General features: G+C 35.0%; 1 protein-coding gene across 1 annotated transcript; it reads right to left on the bottom strand.

The window, feature by feature from the left end:
• Positions 1 to 3,384: 3,384 nt before the first annotated feature.
• LOC126813937 (enoyl-CoA hydratase EchA19) lies at positions 3,385 to 27,338 on the bottom strand. The gene is made up of 7 exons (XM_056101835.1): positions 27,203 to 27,338; positions 21,447 to 21,608; positions 15,950 to 16,047; positions 8,183 to 8,327; positions 7,408 to 7,562; positions 6,968 to 7,141; positions 3,385 to 6,036 (listed from the first exon to the last, which is right to left on the bottom strand). The coding sequence occupies exons 1-6, from the start codon at positions 27,303 to 27,305 to the stop codon at positions 7,136 to 7,138; spliced, it is 669 nt and encodes a 222-aa protein (XP_055957810.1). The 5' UTR covers positions 27,306 to 27,338; the 3' UTR covers positions 3,385 to 6,036; positions 6,968 to 7,135.

The raw sequence follows: 27,338 nt of genomic DNA, 5'->3' as shown, positions 1-27,338 counted from the left end.
CCATATTGTATTCAGTAACTCTGAAAACTTTATTTTTGAAGGAATATCCTAAAGAACAAAATTCAATTCTTTAAATGACATCTAGTTGCACGGTTAACTATTCATAACAAAACACATAATAGAGAAGTAGTTATATCCATATATACCTTGTGTTGTGTTTTGTTAAGAACAAAAATCGCCATATTGGAAACTATTTTCATTGTCGTTTTAAATTTACCCCATCTGTGGGCTATTCATAATTAGTTTTGGGATATAAATTGAACTCTGCAACTCAAACCCCTTAGCCTATAGGCTATAAGACATATTACAAATCATATCTAATGGAAGTAAAAAAAATTAATGACGATTAATTAAAATTCTGACGTTTGGGATTTCATTATGGTGGCCATTTTGCATTTCTGCCATCATGAATTCTTAAATTTTATTTTTGAGATAAGAATTATTAAACCCAGCGACACTGGGAACCATATAGATGACATGCAATAGATGACGATTAGGCCTAACTTAAAATCCGCCATGTTAGATTCCATTTTGGTTGCCATCTTTAAACTCAGAGATATCGAAAACCTTATAGCTAAAAGTCACCTTACGAAATAGCTGGCATTTTTGAGGGTTTTTTTTTTTGTCCAATTCTTTATTTCAGCACATTTCGCCTCTATCACCATTTGTGTTTGAAGAATTTAAAAAAAAAGAGTTCTTCTCCCACCACTTAACACACTGATAACTATGGTGGTTGATTGGTATCATGTCGTGATGTCGCCCTTCATAAGGCGACAACCCGACATCACGACATTTTAACCCGACATCACGACATTTCGAACCCGATAATACTACATTTTCACCCGACACCATCACATTAAAAATGTCGTAATGTCGCGTAAAAATGTTGTATTGTCAGGTTAAAATGTTGTCGTGGTGTCGGGTTGTCGTGATGTTGGGTTATCGACCATATTGTCTTGCATTAGGCCCCCCTACCGACATGGAGATACTGCGCTGCAAAATCCTGGGGAACCAAAACATAGTATTTTTGTGGTGTCGAGTTGTCGTGATATCGGCTATATTGTCCTGAACTACCGACATGGAAAATTCATGCTGCAAAATCCCGGGGAACATAATCATATTGAGAGGAACACCCGACACTACGACAACCCGACATTACAACATTTTAACCCGACAATACAACATTTTAACCCGGCAATATGACATTTTCAATGTCGTGGTATCGAGTGAAAATGTCGTATTGTCGGGTTAAAATGTTGTGATTTCGGGTTGTCGTAGTATCGGGTTAAAATGTCGTGATGTCATCTTACGAAGGGCGACACCACGACATGATACTAATCAGCCACCATAGATAACGAGATAACGCTCTCAGAAACTTGTTGAAGACCGCCACATTGAATTGGGTATGAGTTTTCGTTAAAAATTTTATAACAGATTAATAATAAATATACTTTTCACTTTAGTTCGCACAGACAGCTTCATTCTGATCTTTATTTTATAGACATTGACAGAAAACTATAGCAGGTAGGATAAAATTGAAATAACGTCGGCGGTCATCTTTGATGACGTCATAGAAAATAACCTACCACGTGGTGAGTGTCCACCCAAGTCCAAACAGCTTCATTCTGACCTTTATTTCATAGAAATAGACAGAAAACTAGAGCAGGTAGGATACAATTGAGATAACGTCGGCGTGGTGAGTGTCCACCCAAGTTAAAAATACTGACTTCGGCACCCTTTAAACATTTCTTCAAAAAAATTCTCACTACTCAAACTTTCCTTCAGAACCATAGTCAGATCCAGGACTAGTTCGGCGAAATGCGACTTACATCAGTAGATGACACTAGAAGAAAGATTTTTTTGAGGAATTTTAATTTTTATGAAAAATAACAAACCTTTCTTTCTTTATTATCATCTTGCCCGAGTAATCTTTTGCTGCACATTAAACGCAACAATTATGTTGCAACAATATGGAGACAGGCTGCAAAACCAATGATCTTGCAATACAGGGCTAGAATGAAGATTTTCAATGTGAGTGGGTATCAGAAGCATATTCCAAGGAAATAATGCGAGCTTTTGATTAGTCATCAAGAAGATATCTATCAAGCTCTTGTTATGAACTTTGATTTTGAATCTTCTGATGAAGACTAAGAATAAACTAATAAACTAATATCTAAACATGTATCGAATTTACTGTGGGGGGGGGGGGGTATGTACATTTCCAGACCCCTTGAAAAGTACCATTATAATTTAATATTATTATTCGGAATGACGAAATTGGTACTGAACGAAAAAGCAATCTGATTAAAATACAGATGTATATTTCGTTTCGTTTTATTTATACTTTCGATGGCCTACACTACATGAAGATCTGAAAAGTTGTACTGGGAGGTCGCGTCAGGGGTCATACGAGCGGCTTTTTACCTATGACGTCAGACATTGATTAATCAATCAGCGTTGACGTTTCTAGGGGTTTACCCACAGTTCCGTGCAGAGCACGCCAAGAACTCGCCTTAACAGACCGTTTCATTGGCTAATACCTCACATCAACTAGACTGCCTGTTTTATAACAACTCTTCCAGATCCTAGTGTTGTGAAGACAAGTAAAACGAAATTTTGAACTATAGAAAACGGAACGATATATAGCATCTCTGTTTTAATCAGATTGAACAAAAAAGCTAACGAGAAAACACTTTTCAGGTCAATTTAGAGCCAAGTGGTTTATGTCCCAAAAATTACATGGTCTCCCCCCGCCCCCCAGCGATATTCAAAAGTAATGCTTTTACCAAGCTCTATGAAAATCATCATTTAAATCAACGTGAACTCATTTCCCGCGAATTTCTACCCACCCCACCCCTCCTTCCATACACGCACATCCCCAAAAATCAAAACAGTTGTCCAGGGGCATCATATACACTTCTTTAGAGATTGACAGTCCTAGAAATTTTTGTTTTATATTAATAGATGGTAGAGAAAATCTTGGTCTCATAAATTCACCCCCTTCAGCCACCGGACTAATAATACCGAATTTCATTACGGGGAACCACAGCACAGTTTAACCAAAGACGTACCTATTTCAGTGGCGAATATGAAATGTGGGTCGGGTTAGGACCTCTGTATGGTTAACCCATGGAAAAATGCTAATGATCCACCCCCCTCTCCCTAAACAAAATACCACTGTTCACACCTTGGAAATGTTTCTAGTGTGATCTTTTCAAGGAAATAAGAAAACAAGGCAGAGTCGAATATACAAATGTATTGTGTAATTTTTTTCTCTCACATTTAACAATATGTTCGTTTATTATGCATATTAAAATGGCATGAAATTAGAAAAATACAGGGTTGTGCCATGAACAGTTATACCCCCCCCCCCCTCCTCCCCACACCAAAATAGAAAAAAAACACACGATATTATATAATAGTTAATAACTAATTGGCATTTGGCAGCTTTATTTCAGAACAAAAACAATAACAAATTTCATTAACATCAATTAAAATTGTTTGGATGGAATTTAGTAATGGATCAGGTTATACCCAGGATACATTTCTATGTAATATAATTACTGGTTTTTTATTAACAGAGCAACCATTCCACTGGATATCTCTAATCTGAATTTAACAACGAAATGATGTCTTATAAAAATGATGCCACCTTATTTAGATATAAATAAACAACAATAACCCTGAAGGTGACCCAATTCTTAAACTAAAACTGTTAAACAGTAAAACTAATAAACAGTAATTGTATTCCATACAATATAACAATCAAAATATGTTGGATGTTTAGAACTTTTTTATGCGATCTCTGGAAATAGGTAAAAAAAATCAAAGTTAAATTTGAAATTAAATTTTTTTAATTACTAGTTTCTTTGTTTTGTGAAATCAGTACCTGTTTACATGTAAAATATTTGGTCCACAGGGTCAATTTTGAGATATAATTGATTTTTGTGCAAATTAACTTTATTAGAGCAAATTGTGACAAGCATCATTCAATAAATGTGGAAGTAGAATACTGATCAACCCATTCAATACTATATTTGGTAGGACGCAATTCAAAGGTTTCCTAATTTGATTCATTAAAGATACATTATGGGAGATTAGATAACGAGTTGGCAGTTCTCACTATAATAGTTAAAAACTAGATAATGTAAAGGCAATTTGCTGAGAATTTCAGTCAAATTGATCCACTATAAACCGAGGAATAAGCGATTGAAAGTTCGGCATAACCGCAGTCATCATTACTACAGTCAGTACGACAAAAATCATAGTCTCGATTATCTACTTAATCGTTAAATCGAGAAGGAAAGTTATACAGCAAATTGGATCATAATCCAACAATTATCGCAGGCTAGCGTTGACATCAAGAGTTGATTATGGTCTGGATACGTTAATTAATGTCTAATTAATAGTTTATATAACATTTCAGGCCTAAAGAAAGACCTACAATAGGCAGATTTTTCTCTTGCATAATGTATGTTTAAGCATATTTTTAACTGAAAACAAATTAAAGTAAAAGAAGATAACATTTGCTAAAAATAAAGGATGCAATGCACCACTTCTAATCATCCAATGTGGCACATTTTGCACATGCACCAGAGAGATTATCAGAGGGTTTATAATATCTGTCTCTCCTGAAGCTTTGTATGCATTTAGTTTGCACTGTCTCACAAGTAAACTTTTAATAAAAAGATTTACATGATACAAAGTTTTAACAAAATCATCATTATAATTCCTACAATAGTTTCAGTTATAGCACAGCTTTGAATTAATTATTCAATTTTCTAGTTACAAGCAAGAAAGGTGGCAAGACAATAGAGCGATGGGGTTCAGTGATTGATTACACCCATTTTATAAAGAGTCTACTATAATGTGTATTTGTTGGAGGGCACAGTTGCAGACAGTGATCAACAATAATCCTTTGCACATCGGTGTTAATGATTTACAACCCCCTAAAACTATGTTATGGGGACTAACTCAGAAAGGGCAGATTTATGGCATATTCATGACAAATTCTAAATATGAACTAAAGTTAAACCACTCGTTTTACATGGAATACTGCGCTGTCTCGCCAATTTCATATATAACAAATTTGAGTATTTTAGATAATTGGCATAATTGGTTTCAGGGCAGTTCCATATTTGTGACTTTGAAAGAAGATGTCTCATTTGATTATGAATGGATTTGAATTAAATTGTAATAAATTGTATAGTAACACTAGCCTAAAGTACATACTATTTATATTGGTCATTTAATGTGCTCTTTAAGACGAGTGGAGTCAGTTAATTAGCACTGTTGGTCCCCTTTTTTTTCCAGATTAATATTGCAGACAATTTGGTCTGGAGTTCTCGAAACTAACATTTTTCCAGATCATAAAATTGTATTTAACTTTGGCTATTTCAAATTATAACATACATAGATTAATCAAAAGGTAAAGAAAGAAATCCTGTGGCTGCTTGACAAGCAAAAAGCTTTGAATACACTTCCAATATATTTTGATTTGTGAGCACAAGTTAAATTTCGATTAGCAACATTGTGACCTGACATAACAAGATTAATATTCTCTAACCATAATTAGATCAGAGCTGTAGAACCAGCCAATCACAAATTTCATTTGCTGGCCTTACAGAGCCGCTGTACTGTTAGCGTTGTAACAATAAATATTAGTTTTCCATGTGAAAGTATTACCATATCAAGGAATATTCAAGGAATTGTTGGAAGACTTGTACCATTGGTTTTCTTCTCAATAATTGGAAGATTTTAATTCTTACCGATGAAAAGAATTGTGAACTTGAAGATCATCACAGTTTTTTTCATCATTAAAAAGACTTTATCACTGAAGATCATTGGGTTATTTTTCACCATTAAGAAGACTTGTAAGGCTCATTGGGTCAGACAAATACGAAGAATTGTACCACTGAAGATCATTGGGTCTGACCAATAAGAATAATTGTAAGATAAAATACTATTGGGGGGATTATTTCTATTTCTTAGTAAAGCTTCCATGTCTTCCAACTCCATCTTTAAATCTTTGGGCACCTAAAAACAAACAGAATCTATTCAGAACATAACACTATCAATTTACAATGACTAGACCTCTTTGATTTGGGTAAAAAATAAAAGTGCTGATTTAATCAAATTTGATGTATTGATTTGTTTTAAACTAAACATATAAAATAGTAAACAAGCTGACATCGGAATATATTTTAAAACATAAAATTTATTGGTAGAGCCTGTCCAATTACTCATAGAAAGTACCAAATCAGATGAACCCAATTCAATATTCTATTTTCACCTAAATTAACAAGCGGTTGCCATGCAAGATACGTCCACATTTTGCAAGAAATGGACAGAGAACAATCCATGTTGTTACCGTCCGACAAGCGACAATATCAAAAGAAACCAAGATCTTTGGGATATAAAAAAATATTTTAAGTTCCATCAAAATCGGATAAAAATTGAAACTTCTAGAAGATGCACAAGCTAAAAACGTGATTTTTCTTACAATCAGGGGCCATAATCCAGGAAGTTACGGTCCAATATGCCCGAATATCAAAAGAAACCAAGATCTTTGGGATATAAACATATCTTAAGTTTCATCAAAATCGGATAACAAGTGGCCATAATCTATGAAGTTAAAGTCAAATACATGCCAATATAGACAGGAACTGAGATCTTTGAGACATAAACCTATATTTCAAGTTTCGTCAAAATTAGGTTAACAATGTGACCTGTAGAGTGTCCACAAACAAATGCAAATGACGGTCGGACGGACGAAGGTAACAATATACGTCCACATGAAAATGTTGGCGTTTAAAAAAAGGTTTTATTTCCTTCAAAAGTAGAGACAAGAAAGGGCGAGGGACGATATTGATAAGGATATGTTCAATGTGAGGGTACAGACATTTCAAGAAAATACAATACATGGCTTGATGTCAAATAAATGTTATTTTGAGAAAATGAGGCCTACCTGGAACGGCTTCATCTTGAACTACTTTCATCCCATTAACAAACTCATACTGTAGACCATCCATCATTGTTTCAGCATCAAATGTTGAGTTGTATGCAGACCTACGATCAGCTTTCATACATCTCTGTGGAAAGGCTGCAATTTCATTTGCTAGTTCTATAGCGTTGCTCAGTCCTAAAAATAAACATACAAACAATCCTTTTATTTTTCTACATCAAGTCAACATGATATTTTATTTATCACAGTCACCTGTGCAATGCTAGGGTTTAAAGAACTCTAATGTAAAAAAAACCCTTGGGTTTTTAATAATTAGGTGAGTTAGACCACCATTCAAAAATGAAACTTTAATCTTGGTATGTATATGTAATGAGAAAATATATGATAACAAAAATAAAAGTTGTATGTCATACAAATACACCCAAAATAAGCAGTTATCTAACCTTTCCAGTGCCATCTGGAACAACACGATTTGCCAATCCAAACTGTAAAGCCTCCTTAGCGTTGATTGGTCGCCCTGTTAGAATAAGATCTAAAGCTCGAGATAAACCGATCAGCGCAGGCAGACGTACTGTCCCTCCATCTACCAGGGGTACTCCTTCAATCGAAGATTAGATAAAAAAAATCATATTGATTGGGCCATTAAATTACCGTCACCAAAGGATATATACATCAAAATGTTTGGATAAAAATCATATCATTCCAAAGACTGATTAAAATATGTTTATTGGGAGAAAACAGAAGCAGCAGTGTTTTACCAAGAGTTTTGTCCTCCTATAAGCTTTTATAACATGGAAATGAAATAATTTTTTTTTAAGTGATGTATTTTAATAGAAAATCACAGGGCTGCTCAATCCCTGTATTAGAGATATAGTCATAATATATATTGCATAAACAAGGGAAATTCTGTTTAAATTCTAAGGAATAGGAGTTTTAAAGTCTCATCAATCCAATTACTGCAGACTCACAAAGGGTTTAGTCTTAGCGTTTTACTTGTGTTTCACAGTGCATTGGCAGATCTGGGCTACTGAAGTTACAGGAGTCATTGAATACCTTTGGTTTCAAGGGAGTCTCACCTCTGCCAAGCATAGCAATGCTAGTATGAAAATTCTGAGCTCACATACACTATCAAGGAATGCTATATAAGCACCTCGGACCTGTAGTCAGCTACTCCAACATTGCCATTGCAAAGAAGTTAGCAAATCCTAGAGTACTAACCAAATCTTCTGCAGAATATCCCCATAATAGCTGATTCTTCTACAACTCTTAGATCACATAACAGAGCTAGTTCCATTCCACCTGCTACAGCATAACCACTTATAGCTCCAATAACAGGTTTACTAAACATCATTCTACTTGGACCCTGGAATATAACAACAATAACAGGTTTACTAAACATCATTCTACTTGGACCCTGGACTATAACAAAACCAGCGGCTGCCAGGCAGGATACGCCCACATTTTGCAAGAGATCGATAGAGAACAAACTAAACAAAAAGCTATTTTTCCTAACATCAAGGGCCATATTTCAGGGAGGTAAGATCAGATATGTGTGAATATTGACAGGAACCAAGATCTTTGGGTTATAAACATGCAGTTCAAGTTTCATTAAAATCAGATCAAAGTTGTGACCTCTAGAGGGTCCACAACCTTGATATACCAGATGTTTACACTATTTGCGTAGAGGGACGGCCATTTTGTCTGTCAGTTTTCGTCTGATTTTCATGAAATTCGAATTCAACCATCATTCAAGTGTGACGGTGATATATTCAAATGTTTTTTTAAATTGGATTAAAATTGTTACCGCTAGAGGGACCACAAGCTTAAAACGAGATTTTTCATACAATCAAGGGCCATAATTCAGGAAGCTACGATCCGATATGCGCGAATATCGAAAGGACCAAGATCTTTGTGATATAAGCATAAATTTAAGGTTGCATCAAAATCGGAAAAAAATTGTGGCCTCTAGAGGGTCCACAACCTTGATATACAACATATTTACACCATTTGCGTTATACAAGGGGCGGCCATTTTGTCCGTCAGTTTTGGTCCGATTTTCACAGAATTTGAACTCAACCATCACTATGGTGTAACGGTGATACATTCCCACGTTTTTTTAAATCGTATAACAGGCCATGAAATTTCAAATTTTGGTGTAACCAGAAAAATTATGGCTGCAGGTTTTTTTTCCTGCGTAAACATTTTCTTTGGTTGCGCCAAATGTCCATTGCGTAACCAGTTGGTTACATAAAATTGTTGAGCTATTTTCACGTTTTATCCAGATTTTTATGGTGCTATTATTCATTTCCACTTGCAGTGAATGTATATTTTAAAGAAATAACTTGACTAATTTATATTCTTTTATATTTAATATTATATTTTGAGGTTAAGTGTTTATGACTTTTATCCCATGGTGTGCCTATTTAAACATTATATAAATTTGTTCCACTTCACTAAATCCCTATATTTAAGCAACTTAGGCCCATATTTTCAAACTGTGTCTAAAATAATCTGTGATTAGGTCTAATCAGGAACTGGCTCATTAGAGATTAGTAGTTGACTAAGTTTGGCATTCTCAAAAGTCAGATTAGCTAATCAAAGACTAGAATTTCTCTTCGTCAACGATTAAAATTAAGTTTTAAAATTTGATTGTAAATCAGACATTTAAATCACTGATTCATATAATCATTGGTTAAAGAGTTTTTGTTTATCATTGACAAAAGGGACCAGAACCGTGTTTCCAAACCTGGGGTTCAAAGGGATCATGAGTATGGTGTAAGCAGGGAGAAAAAGTGGGTCTGTATAAAAAGACATCCAAGTAAATTAGAGTAAGAAATCTTTGGTATTGTATAAATGTTTAGTATTGGGACACTCAATTTCAGTGGTTGTTATCCGTCACATGTTTTGTATTGTAGAATTTTTTAGTATTGGGACAGTGAATTTCAGTAGTTGTTATCCGTCACATTTCCCAGAAGCGACCTAGTTGAGTTCACAAAGTAAATTAAAGTATGAAATTTTTTGTATTGTAGAATTTTTTAGTACTGGGACCGTGAATTTCAGTAGTTGTTATCCGTCACATTTTCCACAAGCGACCTAGTTAAGTTCACAATGGGGAGGTGAGGAGGTGTAATTGTCTTCACTACAATAGAAAATTCTCTTGGATTAACATCCGAATTTATCATTATTTGTCAATGTTGTGTAAACTTGCAATATTTCTATTTCAAGGGAACATCCCAGATTTTAACACTATTAACAGAGTCTTTGATACAAACGTGTATGTAAGAAATTCAAGGAATGGTGTATTTACCTTCTCTCAAAATTTCAGTTCGCAATATTGAGTCGTTTTGACGTTGACGTCAAAACCGCTTATCCGGATATGTAACCCTTTTAAGGGTTTGAATCAATTTTTTCTTTGGGTGACCTGATATTCTATTGCTGTTCCTTTAGAGATCTATACAGTGCATGCATGACCCACGTGCTGTACTTGATAAAGAAAGGTACATTTCACCTACACATTATTTTTATAAAATAAAAGTCTTGTTTTATCTAGATACCGTATAATACTGCATGGGACACCAGTCTCGTTCCCAGATGAAGACTGACAGTTTTAAGTTCTTTGAAAACGTATCACATATATTGAGTTAGTTGCTCGGCCAAAGGTAGGGGATTTTAAGGGCTTTTAACACAAAATTAAGCAGTTTTATTCTCCAAAATATAATTGAGATTGGCCCTTTACATGGCCGGTCACCTGGAATATGAAAATCTAATTATCATTCTTAATAAAGTTGTTTGCATCCCCCCGCTTGGCATGTCATTATATAAAAATAAATTGTGTCTATTTCATGTTTCAATGGAATTTAATTGGCCATTTACATACTGCTTCCGCAATTTTTATACATTCAACCGGAGTGCCAGTTACATAAAATTTCATGAAATATATCCAATATATCATTTATTATATAAAAACATGAACAGTATATTTTTAATTATCCAGCTTCAAAGACCTTAAATACAATTATTGATTTCGCTCTGCTTTAAACTTGGCTGTTTTTCATTTTTTCATTTCTTACGTCTATTTGATGGAAATATTGTGTGAACATATGTAACAGCAATAAAGAATGTAACAAACTATTTTAATGCAACGAATGTCATTTCTATTCAATTTTGCCTGGTGTTTTTTTCAGGGGGGTAAAGAGGGGGGGGGGGTGTTCTGAAGGGTCGTGGGTGTTCTTAAGCAGTGTTTTTGATGACATCTTAGGTTGGTCGACGTATGCAAGAAAGTTGATTGTTATATGCAAAAGTCGAATTAAATTGTCATTTTGGTCATTTCACCCATGGGCCCCCCCATTTTGTTGTTCTTATCCGGGATAGAAGGGGCTATAGTGAAAGGAACATGTGTAGTAAATTCTTTGGAAATATAGCTGACATGTTAAATAGTCAAACTCTTTTTGTATTTGAAAACCCAAAGGCACACTTTCAAATATTTATGGCATAACTAATCATTTAAAGACTTGGGGATGGGGGGCATTTTTAAATAAACCTGCTTGCAACTGGTCAATACGTGATGTCAAAATACTTGATCTGTCAAAGTACCGGTAAGATAGAGAAATAAAATGCCAAGAATGAATGGAGTTTGTGCTGACCAGTAATTTAAAGACCACATAAGATTAAAAATCTTAATTGAATGTACTTATAGCCAATGGTTACTATATCCATTTTACTGCAAGTTCAAACCAATCTGATTAAAATTAATTCAGCTATTGAGGTTTAAGTATCCGAAAGCCAAAAACTGTTTTCAAATTTTCAATTACAACCTTAATCCGGTTGATTGGCTGATGACGTCACAGGCACTACACATACTATATACATTACCTATACAATACACACCACCAGTTGACAAGTGTGTCGGTCCAATTAACATGTTACTGGCATAATCATAATCATCGAATTATCGTCTTGCGGTGTTATAGATTAGACAGTTGTGATTGGAACATTTTAAGGTGAATTTAAAATGCCGTATCATGCCGTTGATCCATTTAAGGTGCCATTGTTTAAAGAGGCCCCGTGACAACTGAAGAAGACCTAAGCAATTAGCGCATTTACCGGTAATTTGGATAACCCCGTAATACTTGATATTCCAAACTATTCTCTATAAGTACAGAAATACAAATGATGCCAGTTAATTGTCGATATATTCATTATTAGCTATATCTTATAATAATAACCATTTCTATACACAAAGAACAACTTTTATCGTAACTCCATTTGGAATTCACAGCGAATATGGAATTTTCCAATGAGCATGCATAGATCGCCCTCATTTCTCAGTAAATCAACGTTGGGAATCTTTTTGCCATGTACGGTTCTATGCACTACGGGCGTAGTAACTGAGGTTAAACTTTGGCGCGAAAATTCCATTGGATTCATGGACATGAATATCAATTACACCTGATGCCGTTTGGTGAGTGATTAAACTGTCAATGCAATTGTAAAATACTTTTATAATAAAGAATATTTCATATCAAGTCAATTAAATGTTGTTTAAACGACAGCCAACAAATAATACGATGCTACTTGATTACAAAAACACAAAAATTAAATAATAATTAAAAACAACTGATGAGTAAAACTTAATTATTTTATACAATAAATATGTGTGTGTACGATTCTACCATTAGTTCATTTGTGGGTACTACGCACACGTTCCACCTAGAGTGATGTCTTTGATCTGGCCGGCGTAAAAAAGATAATTACCTAGTTCATTTGTGGGTACTACGCACACGTTCCACCTAGAGTGAGGTCTTTGATCTGGCCGGCGTAAAAAAGATAATTACCTAATCAGCATTCTTAATCCCACTAACAATCAATGCTAACACCGAGATGTAAATTATTTAATGACCCCAAGTCTGTATAACTTTAGTCGGATTGATTAATTAATGACAGATATTAACGACACTACTTGTCATATTATTATCAATACACAAAGATAGTTAGATGACACTTCTCAATCTGTCTGTTATTCCATTTAGATGGTTACCAACAAAATTTATTTGTACTGTATATTGAGATATTTTTTCGCATTTCATTTTGACGGTCTATTTCCGAGTAATGAAGTCAAATCCGCCGTATGATTATAACGGATCGTCATTTACAAATCGCTTTTCAATCCAGGGCTGTCGGTAATTTTTCACAGATGATTAGCAGCACTGCTAATCAAAAAGTCCAATTTTGCCAAATTTGATAAGCAAATTTAAAAATTGATTAGCAGTTTTTCAGTTTCAAATCAACATAAAACACCTAAATAACAAGATTATTTTAATTGATAGCAAATGATTAGATTTCATTCTTAAGATTTTTTTTAGAATTTTAGCACTTCTACAGCTAGCTGTGAACATTTCTGAATGAATGTAGACTTTTGTTAGGCCTTATGTCTGAAGCCAATTCTTGGCAGTGGCTTCTTATTTCTTCGTTAGAAAACAATTTCGTCTGCTTTTTATCGTGTTATTATTTTTGTTCAATCGGAAGCACGCGGTATTTTACGAATAATCTCGATTAACTAGACGCACGCGATATAAACAATAATAGTTTACGGGAATTCTTACTTTGATTTCTCACTTTACAATACGTTTACACGTATTTATTTTTTATATTTTATTTACAATACGTGGGGGATAAACTGAATTTATTTTTTTTTAAATTGAATACTGATATAATTACTCGAAATTGACATGTCTCGCAACGTGAGTGGTACTACTTGATTCCCTATTTCCGGTTTAATAGTCCCGATTCATAGAGTTATGTCCCTGTATTATATAGTATCATGAATTGAGTCTGGGTAGTTCGAGAAGAAAATGTCACACGGAGAATTCCGTTTTGTTTATAAAATTTATTTGATATTTTATACACGTTGAAAGTGTTGAGAAATGTGGATAAATATTTGTGTCAATATCCAAAATGACAGGCATATTAATGATTCGCAGTTACTGCGAATCAAAAACGTTAGATTTTAATTTTTGATTAGCAACGGACAAAATATGTATCGCAAATTGCGCTGCGATACTGGTTGTCGGCAGCCCTGTTTCAATCATGTTTGACTTTTATAATACAATTTGCATGACTACATCTTTTCACCTCTGTACTTTTTTACTCGGGGAAATTAGAACCACAATACTCTTTTGACGAAAATGTATCTCTAATCAATTGGACTGCAAACGATGTTAGAGGGTATTAAAATTGCTGTCATGAGAAACAAATTCTAAATTGAATCTTAAACTAAAATGAATTACAAAACAAATTATTCCGTAGTCAATTGTGTTATTTAATTAAGGAACTAAGGAGGATTAAGGAACCAGTCAGGCGTTAATGAGTACACACGCCGGCTGTATATAGGTAATTAAGGAATAAACATTCCGAATATGCATTTGGTCACTGTGACGTCACTGGCGTCTGAGGGGATTAAGAGTGTTTTCGATAATTGGCAAAGTCGTTTTTACGGGAGGTCTATTTTTACGACTTTGAGTGAAGATAACTGAATTAATTTCAATCAGATTGGTGTGAACTTGCCGTAAAGTGGATATAGTAACCATTGGCTACACGTATCTCAAAGTTTCCAGGCCCATCTTATGTGCACTTTAAAAGCTATAATACTAGTAATTTAGACCTGTGTCACAAAGTCATCCTGTATAAAAATTGATCAAATGTGAATAAATTTGTTAACTAACCGTGTTTTTGGTTGGCGCGACCGCACGTAACCAATTAGTATCGTCCACAACCTTGATATACCATACTTTTACACTGTTTGCGTACAAGTGGCGGTCAAATATTGAAAGGAACCAAGATCTTTGGGTTATAAACATGTATTTCAAGTTTCATCAAAATCGGATCAAAATTATGAGCTCTGGAGGGTCCACAACCTTGATATGCCATACTTTTACATTGTTTGTGTACGAGGGGCGGCCATTTTGTCCGGCAGTTTTAGTCCGTTTTTCACGAAATTTGAACTCAAACGTCATTAAGGTGTAACGGTGATATATTCAAACATTTTTTGAAATCGGAATAAAATTTTGACCTTCATAGGGTCCACAAGCTAAAAACGTGATTTTTCGTACAATCAGGGGACATAATTCAGAAAGTTACGATCTGATATGTGCGAATATCAAAAGCAACCAAGATCTTTGGGTTACAAACATGCATTTCAAGTTTCATCAAAATTGGATCAAAATTGTGACCTCTAGAGGGTCCACAACCTTGATATACCATATTTTGACACTGCTTGCGTTCGAGGGGCAGCCATTTTGTCAGGCAGTTTTGGTCCGATTTTTACCAAATTCGAACTCAATCTTCATTAAGGTATAACGGTGATATATTCAAACGTTTTTTTAAATCGGAATAAAACGTGATTTTTCGTACAATCAGGGGCCATAATTCAGGAAATTTACGGTCCGATGTGCACAAATATCGAAAGGAACCAAGATCTTCGGGTTATAAACTTACATTTCAATATACAACAAAATCAGATAAAAATTGTGACCTCTATAGGGTCCACAAGCTAAAAACGTGATTTTTCGTACAATCTGGGGCCATAATGCATGAAGTTACAGACCTATACATGCCAATATCGAAAGCAAACGAGATCGTAGGGAGATAAACCTATATTTCAAGTTTGGTTGAAATCAGATAAAAATTGTGACCTGTAGAGCGTCCACAAACAATTGTGGATGGACAGGGTTACTGGTATCAAGTTACACCAGAGGTTGAATATGACAACTGAATGATATATACCCACTTGGCTATATTTGCCTTGATGTTCCTAATGTGAATTAACCCAATTATCTCCAGCATAGAACACATAAACCTCTACTGACTGATTCAAGGGCATTTCCCCGACCAAGTCAGTGCTAAAAAGTATATTTCAGCTTGAGACAGCGCAAGATCGACAATCACATAAACATCACGCCACATTATTTATATCCCAGAAATACTTACCATAGGTGCTCTTATTCCATCATTAGGTTCCTGTGTTTTAATATTACCCTCAGATTGTGACAAGGACTTGAGATCTAAACCTGCACAAAAATACCCACCTAAAATCACAAAAGATAGGCCAGTAGCTGACATCGAATATCTTGCCACCTTTGCTTCATCAAAAAGCAATTTAACATTTTAGTGAAAGAATGTGTTCATTATAGCTTTCTCATTCCAAAAATCAAAGTTCTTAGAGAAATACCTCACAGTCTTGATAAAATCTGCTTTTAAATTTCGCGCTCCATATCTCCGCCTAATCAACAAAATGGAGTGTTTTGAGAGGTTCCTTGTTGACTAAAATGGTCATGTGACATGATTCAACCAAAGGGGCGCTTCATAGCAATAAAAGTGGCAGCCTCCATAACGGACAAAGTAAGGGACAAAGCATAGGAAAATTCCCCAAATCTAAAGAAGTAATGTATTATTCACGTGGAATCAAGTTAGTTCTGAATACATTCAGATAGGAAAAATTTAGGACCATTGCTGCAGAGTGGCTGAAAAGAGAAAGAAATGAAAGGGTTATGGCTGTGATTCCAGATGATGGTGAATCTAGGACGAATTTGAAAATAATATCAGGGATAAATGGTTTCACTCGATTTGCTAACAGAAGAGATACGAAAAGAGGTTTTGATTAGTAGGATCAGTATTTCATGAAATGATTACAGTTGGAAGGAAATGAAATGAAATGAAATGTTGTTTAATGGCACGTCAGCTCCAACCGGGCTATATTGCGCCAAACATATGGTGAATTTAACGAGACAAATTAAAACAATATCACAGGAATGACAGTTGGAAGGACCAGAAGCAATTTGCCAAAGTAAGTTAAAGCAAGGCCTAGTTGAAAAATAATGTTTAGAAAGTTTGTTAATCTACATTTGTTCCTTATTATTTTCTTTCAATAAATGAGTTCCCGCGTGCAAATTGACAGTGCACATTTGATATTTCGAGGTAGTTATACATATATAAAAGGAGGCAGATTAACAGCTTGCCAGGCAAATTGCTCACATTGCACAGCTAACCATAGAATATATATAAACTTGTGTTTGTACAATAATTGTATTGATTGGACAATAAATTCCATTTCATTTATTCATTAATACATCCACCTTCCATTTATTTCAGAACTGACACTTACAGATCATCCAGTTACTTCATTCACCTTTACATAATTTAAAAGTGAAAGGTTATTTGTTGATATATTTTACCAGCAGAAAATATGATGGATAAATTACCAACCTCATCTACTGGATACAAACAATACTGACACATCACATGTTATTTGAGGAACTGAATCCAACAAGAACTTTGTATAATTAATGCTATTTCCTGATGGATGGAGATTAAATTCTACTTTAGACTGTGATATTATAGTGACAGTGACTCATTTTTGCATTATATAGTTTTAATTTGTGTTTTTATGTTCACATTTTGTGTACTCTACATGTATGTTTTATATAAAATACTGTCTATTATGTTGTTGATGACAATGTGTAAATGTGTTCAGCAATGTGTAAAAAATAAATTGGACTATCGAAGAGACGAAAAATGTCTACTTCATTGTCGCTTTACATGTTAATCATGAACATCGAACAAATTTAGAATTTTGATACTTCTACCTAGCAACCATCATTATGACGTTGGTTGGTTTCGCCACCTTGTGCTCAATTTGGTGATTGACCACCTGATCGGGATCATTATGTTGACTGACACAAACAACTCGCTCTTCGTCAGGTTGAATGGTTTTGGCAGAGTGTTAAAATTTAAAACATATATATATATATAAAGAGAGAGAGAGATGTGGTTTAACGTCCACTCGATCATTTCGGGACTAACATATGGTTCAATTTTATTTCAATGATTTGCTAGCGCGTAGGGTCTAGCAACAGGAGGATAACAGAGGACACAGAGAAAACCCATGAGGTTGGACATATTCCTTATCATGTACAACCGGTGAATCGATGCTGAAATTGAAAACAACATCGAACGTGATATGGTTGGCAAATACTATTTCAAACCAAGCAGGATAATGAAGACAAGCAGACGTATGGAAGCCGATAGGTACTCTTTAGCTCCTTCGGGACTTCATGTGCCAAGCTGTGTAATCGCTATGAGGAAATTTTGCCTGTACAGTGGCACTACGACCTACTCTTATTTGGAATACTTTTATGTGACGCACCAGTGGATCTCCTGGTTAGTGAGGCAGCACCTTACTGCCTGAGTGGCGGGATGTAGAATATTTTGTTGGGGGTGGGGTGGGGGGATCCCTCAACAGATCTCACAAGTTTACGAAATTGGGTCACAATTTCTATCAGCTAATCCACCAGTATACATATTTTATCATCTATACTAATATTTGTCACTGTCGTTTGTCTGTCTGTTTGTCTGTCTGTCTGTTCGGGGTTGGCGGCTACACTAGGTCTGCCCCGAGTCTGAAATTTGGGGTATAGGGGTAGCTCGGACCGGGGAGTAACATAGGCCAGGTGGCGTTAGTCTACCACTTCCGGTTTCAGAGTTATGACCCCCGAGCGAAGCCGGGTATCCTGCTAGTAGTTTTACTCTTCAGACTGATTGAACTTACATTGCGTGGTTTTATTTATCTTAAAATGTTTCCACATGATATAGTTTGTTTACATATTAACGATTGGCTAATTAAAGACATGTGACCAGTACCTACATCCAAATATGGTTTAAAGATTAAGATTCTGCAGTAAAATAAAAATACTACGGGGTTAGAACCTAGGAACTATCTATATTTTTATTCAGTATATATATTTCTATTAGTCATAGCAATGTTCTTTTGAAATTCCTGATGCTGGAGCAAAATGTTTCTTCTGATAACATTATTTAGTACCAGGTATTGGCCTAAGAAAAATGGGGTTAATTGTTAACCATACCATAATGAAGATGAGCATACGCCATGCAGTGTAGTGGAGACTAAAGCTTAAAGCACTTATTGTGGTACTTTCAGCGACTGACCAACAACGTTCATCTGTGCAATTCAATCCTGACTGATTGGGATGGTTCTTTAATGTCCATAAAGATAGGTTGCCAGGCAACGAAACATACGCCCACAGCAGCTAAATCGTCTGGGCAGTCAACAAGACGTCGCATATTTTTACTTCTTTCGGTAATGAAACATTTATAATACACTAAAATCTGATTAAGAGTAACAACTCATGAAGTAATTATCAGAAAACCATTAGAATTTGTTTGGTTTTTATAAAGTTCTGCCCCATGCTAACGTTATATATACAAAACTTTTAATATCAAGTCATAAAAATTCATTGAAAATCAATATACTTGTTCGTCTCAAGCTCTTAAACTCTGTGTATCAATCTGAAGTCAATTGGATGATAACTTTAGCCTCTAGAGCGTCACAAAATTTTTCAAAGTGATCAAGGGCCATAACTGTGACAGTAATTATCGAAAATCACTGACCAGCGGCTGCCAGGCAGGATACGCCCACATTTTCGAGAGATGGATAGAGAACAAGCTAACAAGAAAGTGATTTTTCCTACAATCAAGGGCCATAATTCAAGAAATTACAATTCGATATGCGCAAATATCAAAAGGAACTGAGATCTTTGTGTTATAAACTTACATTTCAAGTTTCAACAAAATCGGATAAAAATTGTGACCTCTATATGCGCGAATATTGAAAGGAACCGAGATCTTTGGGTTATAAACTTACATTTCAAGTTTCAACAAAATCGGATAAAAATTGTGACCTCTATAGTGTCCACAACCTTGATATACCATATTTTTATGCTATTTGAGAACAAACGGCGGCCATTTTATCTGTCAATTTTGGGCCGATTTTCACGAAATTCGAACTCAGCTATCCTTAGGGTGTAACGGTAATATAATAATACGGTTTTTTAAATCGGATAAAAATTATGACCTCTATAGGGTCCACAAGCTAAAAACTTGATATACCATATTTTTATGCTATTTGAGAACAAACGGCGGCCATTTTATCTGTCAATTTTGGGCCGATTTTCACAAAATTCGAACTCAGCTATCCTTAGGGTGTAACGGTAATATAATAATACGGTTTTTTAAATCGGATAAAAATTATGACCTCTATAGGGTCCACAAGCTAAAAACTTGATATACCATATTTTTATGCTATTTGAGAACAAACGGCGGCCATTTTATCTGTCAATTTTGGGCCGATTTTCACGAAATTCGAACTCAGCTATCCTTAGGGTGTAACGGTAATATAATAATACGGTTTTTTAAATCGGATAAAAATTATGACCTCTATAGGGTCCACAAGCTACAATCAGGGGCCATAATTCAGGAAGTTACGGTCCGATATGCGCGAATATCGAAAGGAACCGAGATCTTTGGGTTATAAACTTACATTTCAAGTTTCAACAAAATCTGATAAAAATTGTGACCTCTATAGTGTCCACAACCTTGATATACCATATTTTTACGCTATTTGAGAATGAACGGCGGCCATTTTGTCTGTCAATTTTGGGCCAATTTTCACGAAATTCGAACTCAGCCATCCTTAGGGTGTAACGGTGATATAATAATACGTTTTTTTAAATCGGAAAAAAATTATGACCTCTACAAGCTAAAAACGCGATTTTTGGTACAATCAGGGGCCATAATTCAGGAAGTTATGATCCGATATGCGCGAATATCGAAAGGAACAGAGATCTTTGGATTATCAACTTAGATTTCAAGTTTCAACAAAATCGGATAAAAATTGTGACCTCTATAGTGTCCACAAGCTAAAAACGTGATTTTTCGTACAAACAGGGGCCATAATCCATGAAGTTTCGATCCAATACATGCCAATATCGAAAGGAACCAAGATCTTTTGGAGATAAACCTATTTCGTCAAAATCGGATAAGAATTGTGACCTGTAGTGTGTCCACAAACAAATTGTGGACGGACAGGGGTGACGGCATAATACGTCCACATGAAAATGTGGGCGTATAAAAATGAATAGACTTCTTTGTCTCATGACCTTAAACACTGTGTATAAATTTAAAGTCAATCGGATATTGACTTTAGCCTCTAGAGCGTCCACAAGATTTTTCAAAGTGATCAAGGGCCATAACTCTGGCAGTAAATATTGAAAATCGCTGAAAATCAATCGGCTTCTTCATTTCATGGCCTTAAACACTGTATATAAATTTAAAGTCAATCGGATATTAACTTTAGCCTCTAGAGTGTCCACAAGCAATTGTGGACCGACGGACGGACGGACGGGGGGCGACAACAATATACGATCAAATTTCAATGTGGGCGTATAAATAAGACATTTTATCCTGGTATTCTATAACACAACTTCAAATGGAAAAGATATTACCAGGTAACATTAATGTAGCACCAAATTCTGTAGAAAATAATAGGCCTACATTTTTGTTCTTTAGATCGGGTATCAGTAATGAAATAGGCATATAGCATCTCTCACATCATCAATAATGTTAAAATTACCTTTTCCATATAAAACAGCCACTCTTGCATTTTCATCTTTTTCAAAGTCTTGGAAAGCTTCAATAAGCTGTTTAGCTGTGAATGGATCAACAGCATTTCTCTTCTCTGGGTTATTTAATCCAATTAATGAAACATGACCCAATTTACCAATATCTAAATTACCTGAATTACACAAAAAAAAATCAAAAGAATCATTTTACAAATTAAAAAGGTCATATCAATTTTACAATTGCTGTATCTGCAAACATAATAAAGAGGTATAAACACTTTGTGATCATCACCAGTGGGTAAAAAAAAAGATTTCAACTAAATGTGATTTGTCTATATATACAGCAGGTTTATGGCGCCGAATCGTTGTCATATTAAGAGAAAATATCATATTGAAAATTACAAAGTCAAAAATGGCCATTTTCGAGATTTTTCACTTGTAAGTATCACATGACACAAAATCACTCGGGAAAAAATTAACAGTATAAAACCTATATAGCTAGTTATGATTTTCTAACTCAATACTTTTCGCTTTTGCAAATTCACAGTAACTTTTTTATCTTTGCATTTTCAACTATCAGATTTTCTCCATTGCAATTTCTCCAATCTGGACTAAAATTGATACATTCAGAGCTCTTTGGTTAGCCGAGTGAATAGTAAATGCAGGAGGACAGCATCACACATAAACAATCAACGACACACAAGACAAAGCAGTGGAAACGACACACAATATATATAGGCTACAAATATATTTCAAACAATAAACGTATATATATATCAAATCAAATGGAATGGATCCTCTGGGGGGGTGGAGGGAGGCTAGCCGTAAGCATCTACTGTGCTGTACGGGGGTGGGGGAGGGGGGCTAGCCGTAAGCATCTACTGTGCTGTACAGGATTTTGACTTATAAAAACACCTGAGCATTGGTTGATTTATTATATTTAAAAAAATATCTAATGTAATATGTTACTTGTAGGTAATTAATTAACTTTAGGTACCATAGCGGTGTACTTTATTTGAAGTACTAGTATGTAAACATGCATTTTGATTGAAGACCACATAAAACTCATTATCTAATGTAATATGTTATTTGTAGGTAATTAATTAACTTTAGGTACCATAGCGGTGTACTTTATTTGAAGTACTAGTATGTAAACATGCATTTTGATTGAAGACCACATAAAACTCATTATGGCTATATATAATGGCTACCGGATAATTGTTAAAAAAATTTTGCTTTGAAAAAGTATAAATAAACCTCTGCTAATGAATACCATCGGCTGCCAGGCAGGATACGCTCACATTTTGCAAGAGATGGATAGAGAACAAGCTAAAAACAAACAGGATTTTTTGTACAATCAGGGGCAATAATCCAGAAAGTTATAGTCTGAAATGCACAAATATCAAAAGGGACTGAGATCTTTGGGATATAAAGATATGTTTTAAGTTTCATCAGAATCGGATAAAAATTGTGACCTATAGAGGTTCCACAACCTTCGTATTGCATACTTTTACACAATTTGCGTACAAAGAGCGGCCATTTTGTTGGGCAGTTTCATTTCGATTTTCCCAAAATTCGAATTCAACCTTCATTATGGTGGAATGGTAAAATATTTAAACGGTTTTTAAAATCGAAAAAAAAAATTGTGACCTCTAGAGAATCCGCAAGCTAAAAATGCCTTTTCTCGAAAAATCAGGGGCCATAATCCAGGAAGTAAAGTTCGGGTATCCGTGATTATCAAATGGATCCAAGATCTTAGTGTGTAATGGTGATATATACACACATTTTTTTTAAATCAGAAAAAAATTCTGACCTCTACAGGGACCACAAGCTAAAAACGTGATTTTTTGTTCAATCAAGGGCCATAATTCAGGAATTTACGATCCGACATGCGCAGATATTGGAAAGAACCAAGATCTATGGGTTATAAACTTACATTTCAAGTTTCATCAAAATCAGAAGAAAATTGTGACCTCAAGAGGATCCAAAACATTCATATACCATATTTTTACGCTAATTGTGTACGAGGGGTGGCCATTTTGTCAGGCAGTTTTGGTCTGATTTTCACGAAATACGAAGTCAACCAAAATTACGGTGTAACAGTGATATATTTGAATGTTTTTTTTTAAATCGGATAATAATTGTGACATCTAGAGGGACCTCAAGCTAAAAACGTGATTTTTCGTACAATCAGCGGCCATAATTCAGGAAGTTAATATCCGATATGCGCGAATATAGAAAGCAACCATGATCTTTGGGTTATAAACTTACATTTCAAGTTTCATCAAAATCAAAAGACCTCTAGAGGGTCCACAACATTGATATACTATATTTTTACTCTATTTGAGTACGAGGAGCGGCCATTTTGTCTGTCAGTTTAGGTCCGATTTTTACGAAATTAGAACTCAACCATCCTTAGGGTGTAACAGTGATATATTCAAACGTTTTTTTAAATCGGATAAAAATTATGACCACTATAGGGTTCACAAGCTAAAAAACATGATTTTTCGTACAATCAGAGGCCATAATTCAGGAAGTTACTATCCGTTATGCGCGGATATCGAAAGGAACCGAGATCTTTGGGTTATAAACTTACATTTCAAGTTTCATCAAAATCGGATAAAAATTGTAACCTCCATTGGGTCCACAACCTTGATATACCATATTTTTACACTATTTGAGAACGAGGGGCGGCCATTTTGTCTGTTAGTTTTGGCCTGATTTTCATGAATTTCTAACTCGGCCATCCTTAGGGTGTAACGGTGATATACTACAAAGTTTTTTTAAATCGGATAAAAATTATGACCTCTATAGGGTGCACAAGCTAAAAACGTGATTTTTCGAACAATCAGGGGCCATAATTCAGGAAGTTACAGTCCGATATGCGCGAACATCGAACAGAACAAAGATCTTTGGGTAATAAACTTACATTTCAAGTTTCATCAAAATCGGATAAAAATTGTGACCTCTAGAGTGTCCACAAGCTAAAAATGTGATTTTTCATACAATCAGGGGCCATAATCCATGATGCTACGTTCCGATACATGCCAATATCGAAAGTAACTGAGATCTCAGGGAGATAAAGCTATATTTCAAGTTTCGTTGAAATCGGATAAAAATTGTGACCTGTAGAGTGTCCACAAACAAATTGTGGATGGACGTCCGACGGACGGACAAACAAACAAGGGCGACGACAATATACGTCCACATGAAAATGTGGGCGTATAAAAATGATTTACTTTCATATTTGATGGCAACCACATAATCCATTAGATTTCAATATTGACTGTGACCAGGTAGGCCCTGCTGCATGTGTTGCAATCCCAACTACTGTACCTTAATATGTTGATTGATTAAAAAGGTAAATTAAAATATTCTGTGAAACCAACCCAGCGATAACAATAATGCACACCTCATTTCAGGGATATTTTATTGTCCCCCACCTTTCGAAGAAAGCAGGGGACTATTAAAATGGATTCGTCCGTCCGCCTGTCTCTCTTTCTAATTGAGCTAGAATGTTCAAACTTGGTGTAGGTGTTTATTAGGTGAATGCCTTGATGGAGGTCGAAGATGTGAATTTTCTGCTTACGGTAAGCAGAGATAAGCAGTTTGATTGGTTGATGCTTTGGGACACGATAACTTTAGTTTCAATTAAGTGAGAGTGAGGGCACTTGGTGTATAGCTTTATTACATCAATACCTTGACTAAATTCGATAATGAACAGTTTTTGCTGAGACACAATAACTCTCCTTCTAATTGAGGTAGAATGTTCAAACTTGGTGTAGGTGTCTATTAGGTGAATGTTTAAACTTGATGTAGATGTTCATTAGGTGAATGTTTAAACTTGATGTAGTTGTTCATTAGGTGAATGTCTTGACTGAGTTCAATGATTAACATTTCGAGCTGACGCTAAGCAGAGCTAATCGATTTCATTTGTCGATGGTTTGGGACAAGATAATCTTGATTCTATCTGATAGAGATTGGTGAAACTTAGTGTATGGTTTGATTGCTCGATACTTTTGAAAAATGTGCGATTAATTAATATGTATACTCTTTTTATTTTGGGATTTCGGCAAGGGACATCAGCCTCACTGTTGGCTTGTTTTTTTTAAATTTTCCACAATTACAGAGCTTTCTTTAATGGTAGAAACATGATACTCTCTATCATGTCCTAATTGTCTTGTTTGCAAATTTATTCTTCATCTAGTCGTTTGGATGAGACGAAAAAATGGAGCTCCCGTGTATACATTGGCATGCAATGATATAATGCAATGATGCAATGATTTGTATATATTTTGCTGTGGTTTTCAGCGAAACCTCATTAACAATATTTTTCTCTGAGCAGACACTGACTTTTTGGGAATTTATAAATATGTCAAAGTGACAATTGCATTTTTTTTAAGTCATATGTTAAAATCTATACACAGTCCTACATTGTTAAAGAATAATCCTATCATTAATCCTATAATTCACTAGTGTCAGTTGAGAAATTGACAAGAAACATCATTTTCCTGTTTAAAGTAAAACGTTTGATATTGACTTTTCCAAGTACCGTGGGTGGTAAGAAAATATTTCAAATTTTTATGTGAATGTCTTATTATTAAGTGCTAAAATAAATCCAAATGATTGTATAATAGTTAAAGAAATGTTTATATTTTGAATTTCTCAGAAAATATGAAAATGTCGCTTTACTATAAAATTAAATCTATATGGTGAGAGTGTGATAATTCTTCTTAAAGTAATTTAGAATTATTTTCATTACCTAGTGTGAAAATGTTTTAGACCAATCCAACCATTCATTCATTGGGGTTTCTGATCTTTATTCAATTTGGAACATTAAATATACACAACAAAAAGAATTGAAAGGATTGATCGAGGTTTAATTTTTCAATGAAACTTACAGATAAGTTTCATTGAAATCGGTTGGTAATTGCGGTCTGTAGCCGTGCCACATGAAATGAGTGGTAACCTGATATCTCAGAAACCGCTAACTCTGAGATATTACTAATGTTATCATATTCTGTAAGTTTCATGCATATCGGTTCATAATTGCGGTCTGTAGCCGTGCCACATGAAATGTGTGGTAACCCCCATATCTCGGAAACCGCCAACCGGAAGTGGTCGAAAGTTTTCCTACTCAGAGATGTTATCAATGTTATCATAATCTGTAAGTTTCATTAAAATCGGTTAACAATTGCGGTCTGTAGTCGTAAGACTATTTTGAAATTCTTGTTTACCACATGTGGCAAATAGCCACTGCCTTTTTTCTATGGTTGGTTCAATGATAGGATATGGGGGAATTTTGTTCAGACAAAGGTGTATCTGCCTTATCCTCATCAAAACCAACTGTCAAGGATACTTCTTAACATGCATGCCAACATTTACAAGGCTTGACCTCAGTTTTGAGTTTAACTCCTGGGAATCCTATTGACACATGCTGGATTCGAACCTTAAAATTGAGTGTAAATAAATGTGTGATTCTAGTCGAGTGAAGTCCATTATGTGCGCTTTCTGCCGGGTAGACTAATCACCGCTTGCCTTCTGCAGCCACAGACATAGTGCCTTATAACTACATTTGGGGCAGAAACTGGTAGAAAAGGGGAAAATAAACTTCCAATCAAACATTGATTAGTTTAATCGTTCACATTTCCTGGTCAATAAATCGAAAGTAGACCAAATAAACGGGGAACAGAGCATGCAATGTCGTATAATTTTCCTGAATAAAGATGACATCCTATGAATGGGGCATAAATGGAATAAGTGTAACCTGTGCTAGCTCCAGATGTATAACTTCTAAATGAAAAGCGATTAAAAATATTGATTGTTGGCAGTGTTTTGCAAACATTACGGATGACGACTGCAGATGCCATTTTCACCTATCACCCGGCCTAAGTACCACGAGA

Source organism: Patella vulgata, chromosome 1 (assembly GCF_932274485.2).
Source record: "Patella vulgata chromosome 1, xgPatVulg1.2, whole genome shotgun sequence".
NCBI lineage: Eukaryota > Metazoa > Mollusca > Gastropoda > Patellidae > Patella > Patella vulgata.
Note: the sequence above shows the minus strand (reverse complement) of the source record. Positions and strands in the feature narration are given on the sequence as shown.

Coding starts and splice junctions, on each gene's coding strand:
- LOC126813937 (XM_056101835.1), bottom strand. CDS start 27,305: ATGGCATCTGCAGTCGTCATCCGTAATGTTTGCAAAACACTGCCAACA. Junction 21,609..27,202: donor TACATCTGGAGCTAGCACAG/GTTACACTTATT, acceptor TGTGTAATTCAG/GTAATTTAGATATTGGTAAA. Junction 7,563..8,182: donor GATATTCTGCAGAAGATTTG/GTTAGTACTCTA, acceptor CTTCGATTGAAG/GAGTACCCCTGGTAGATGGA.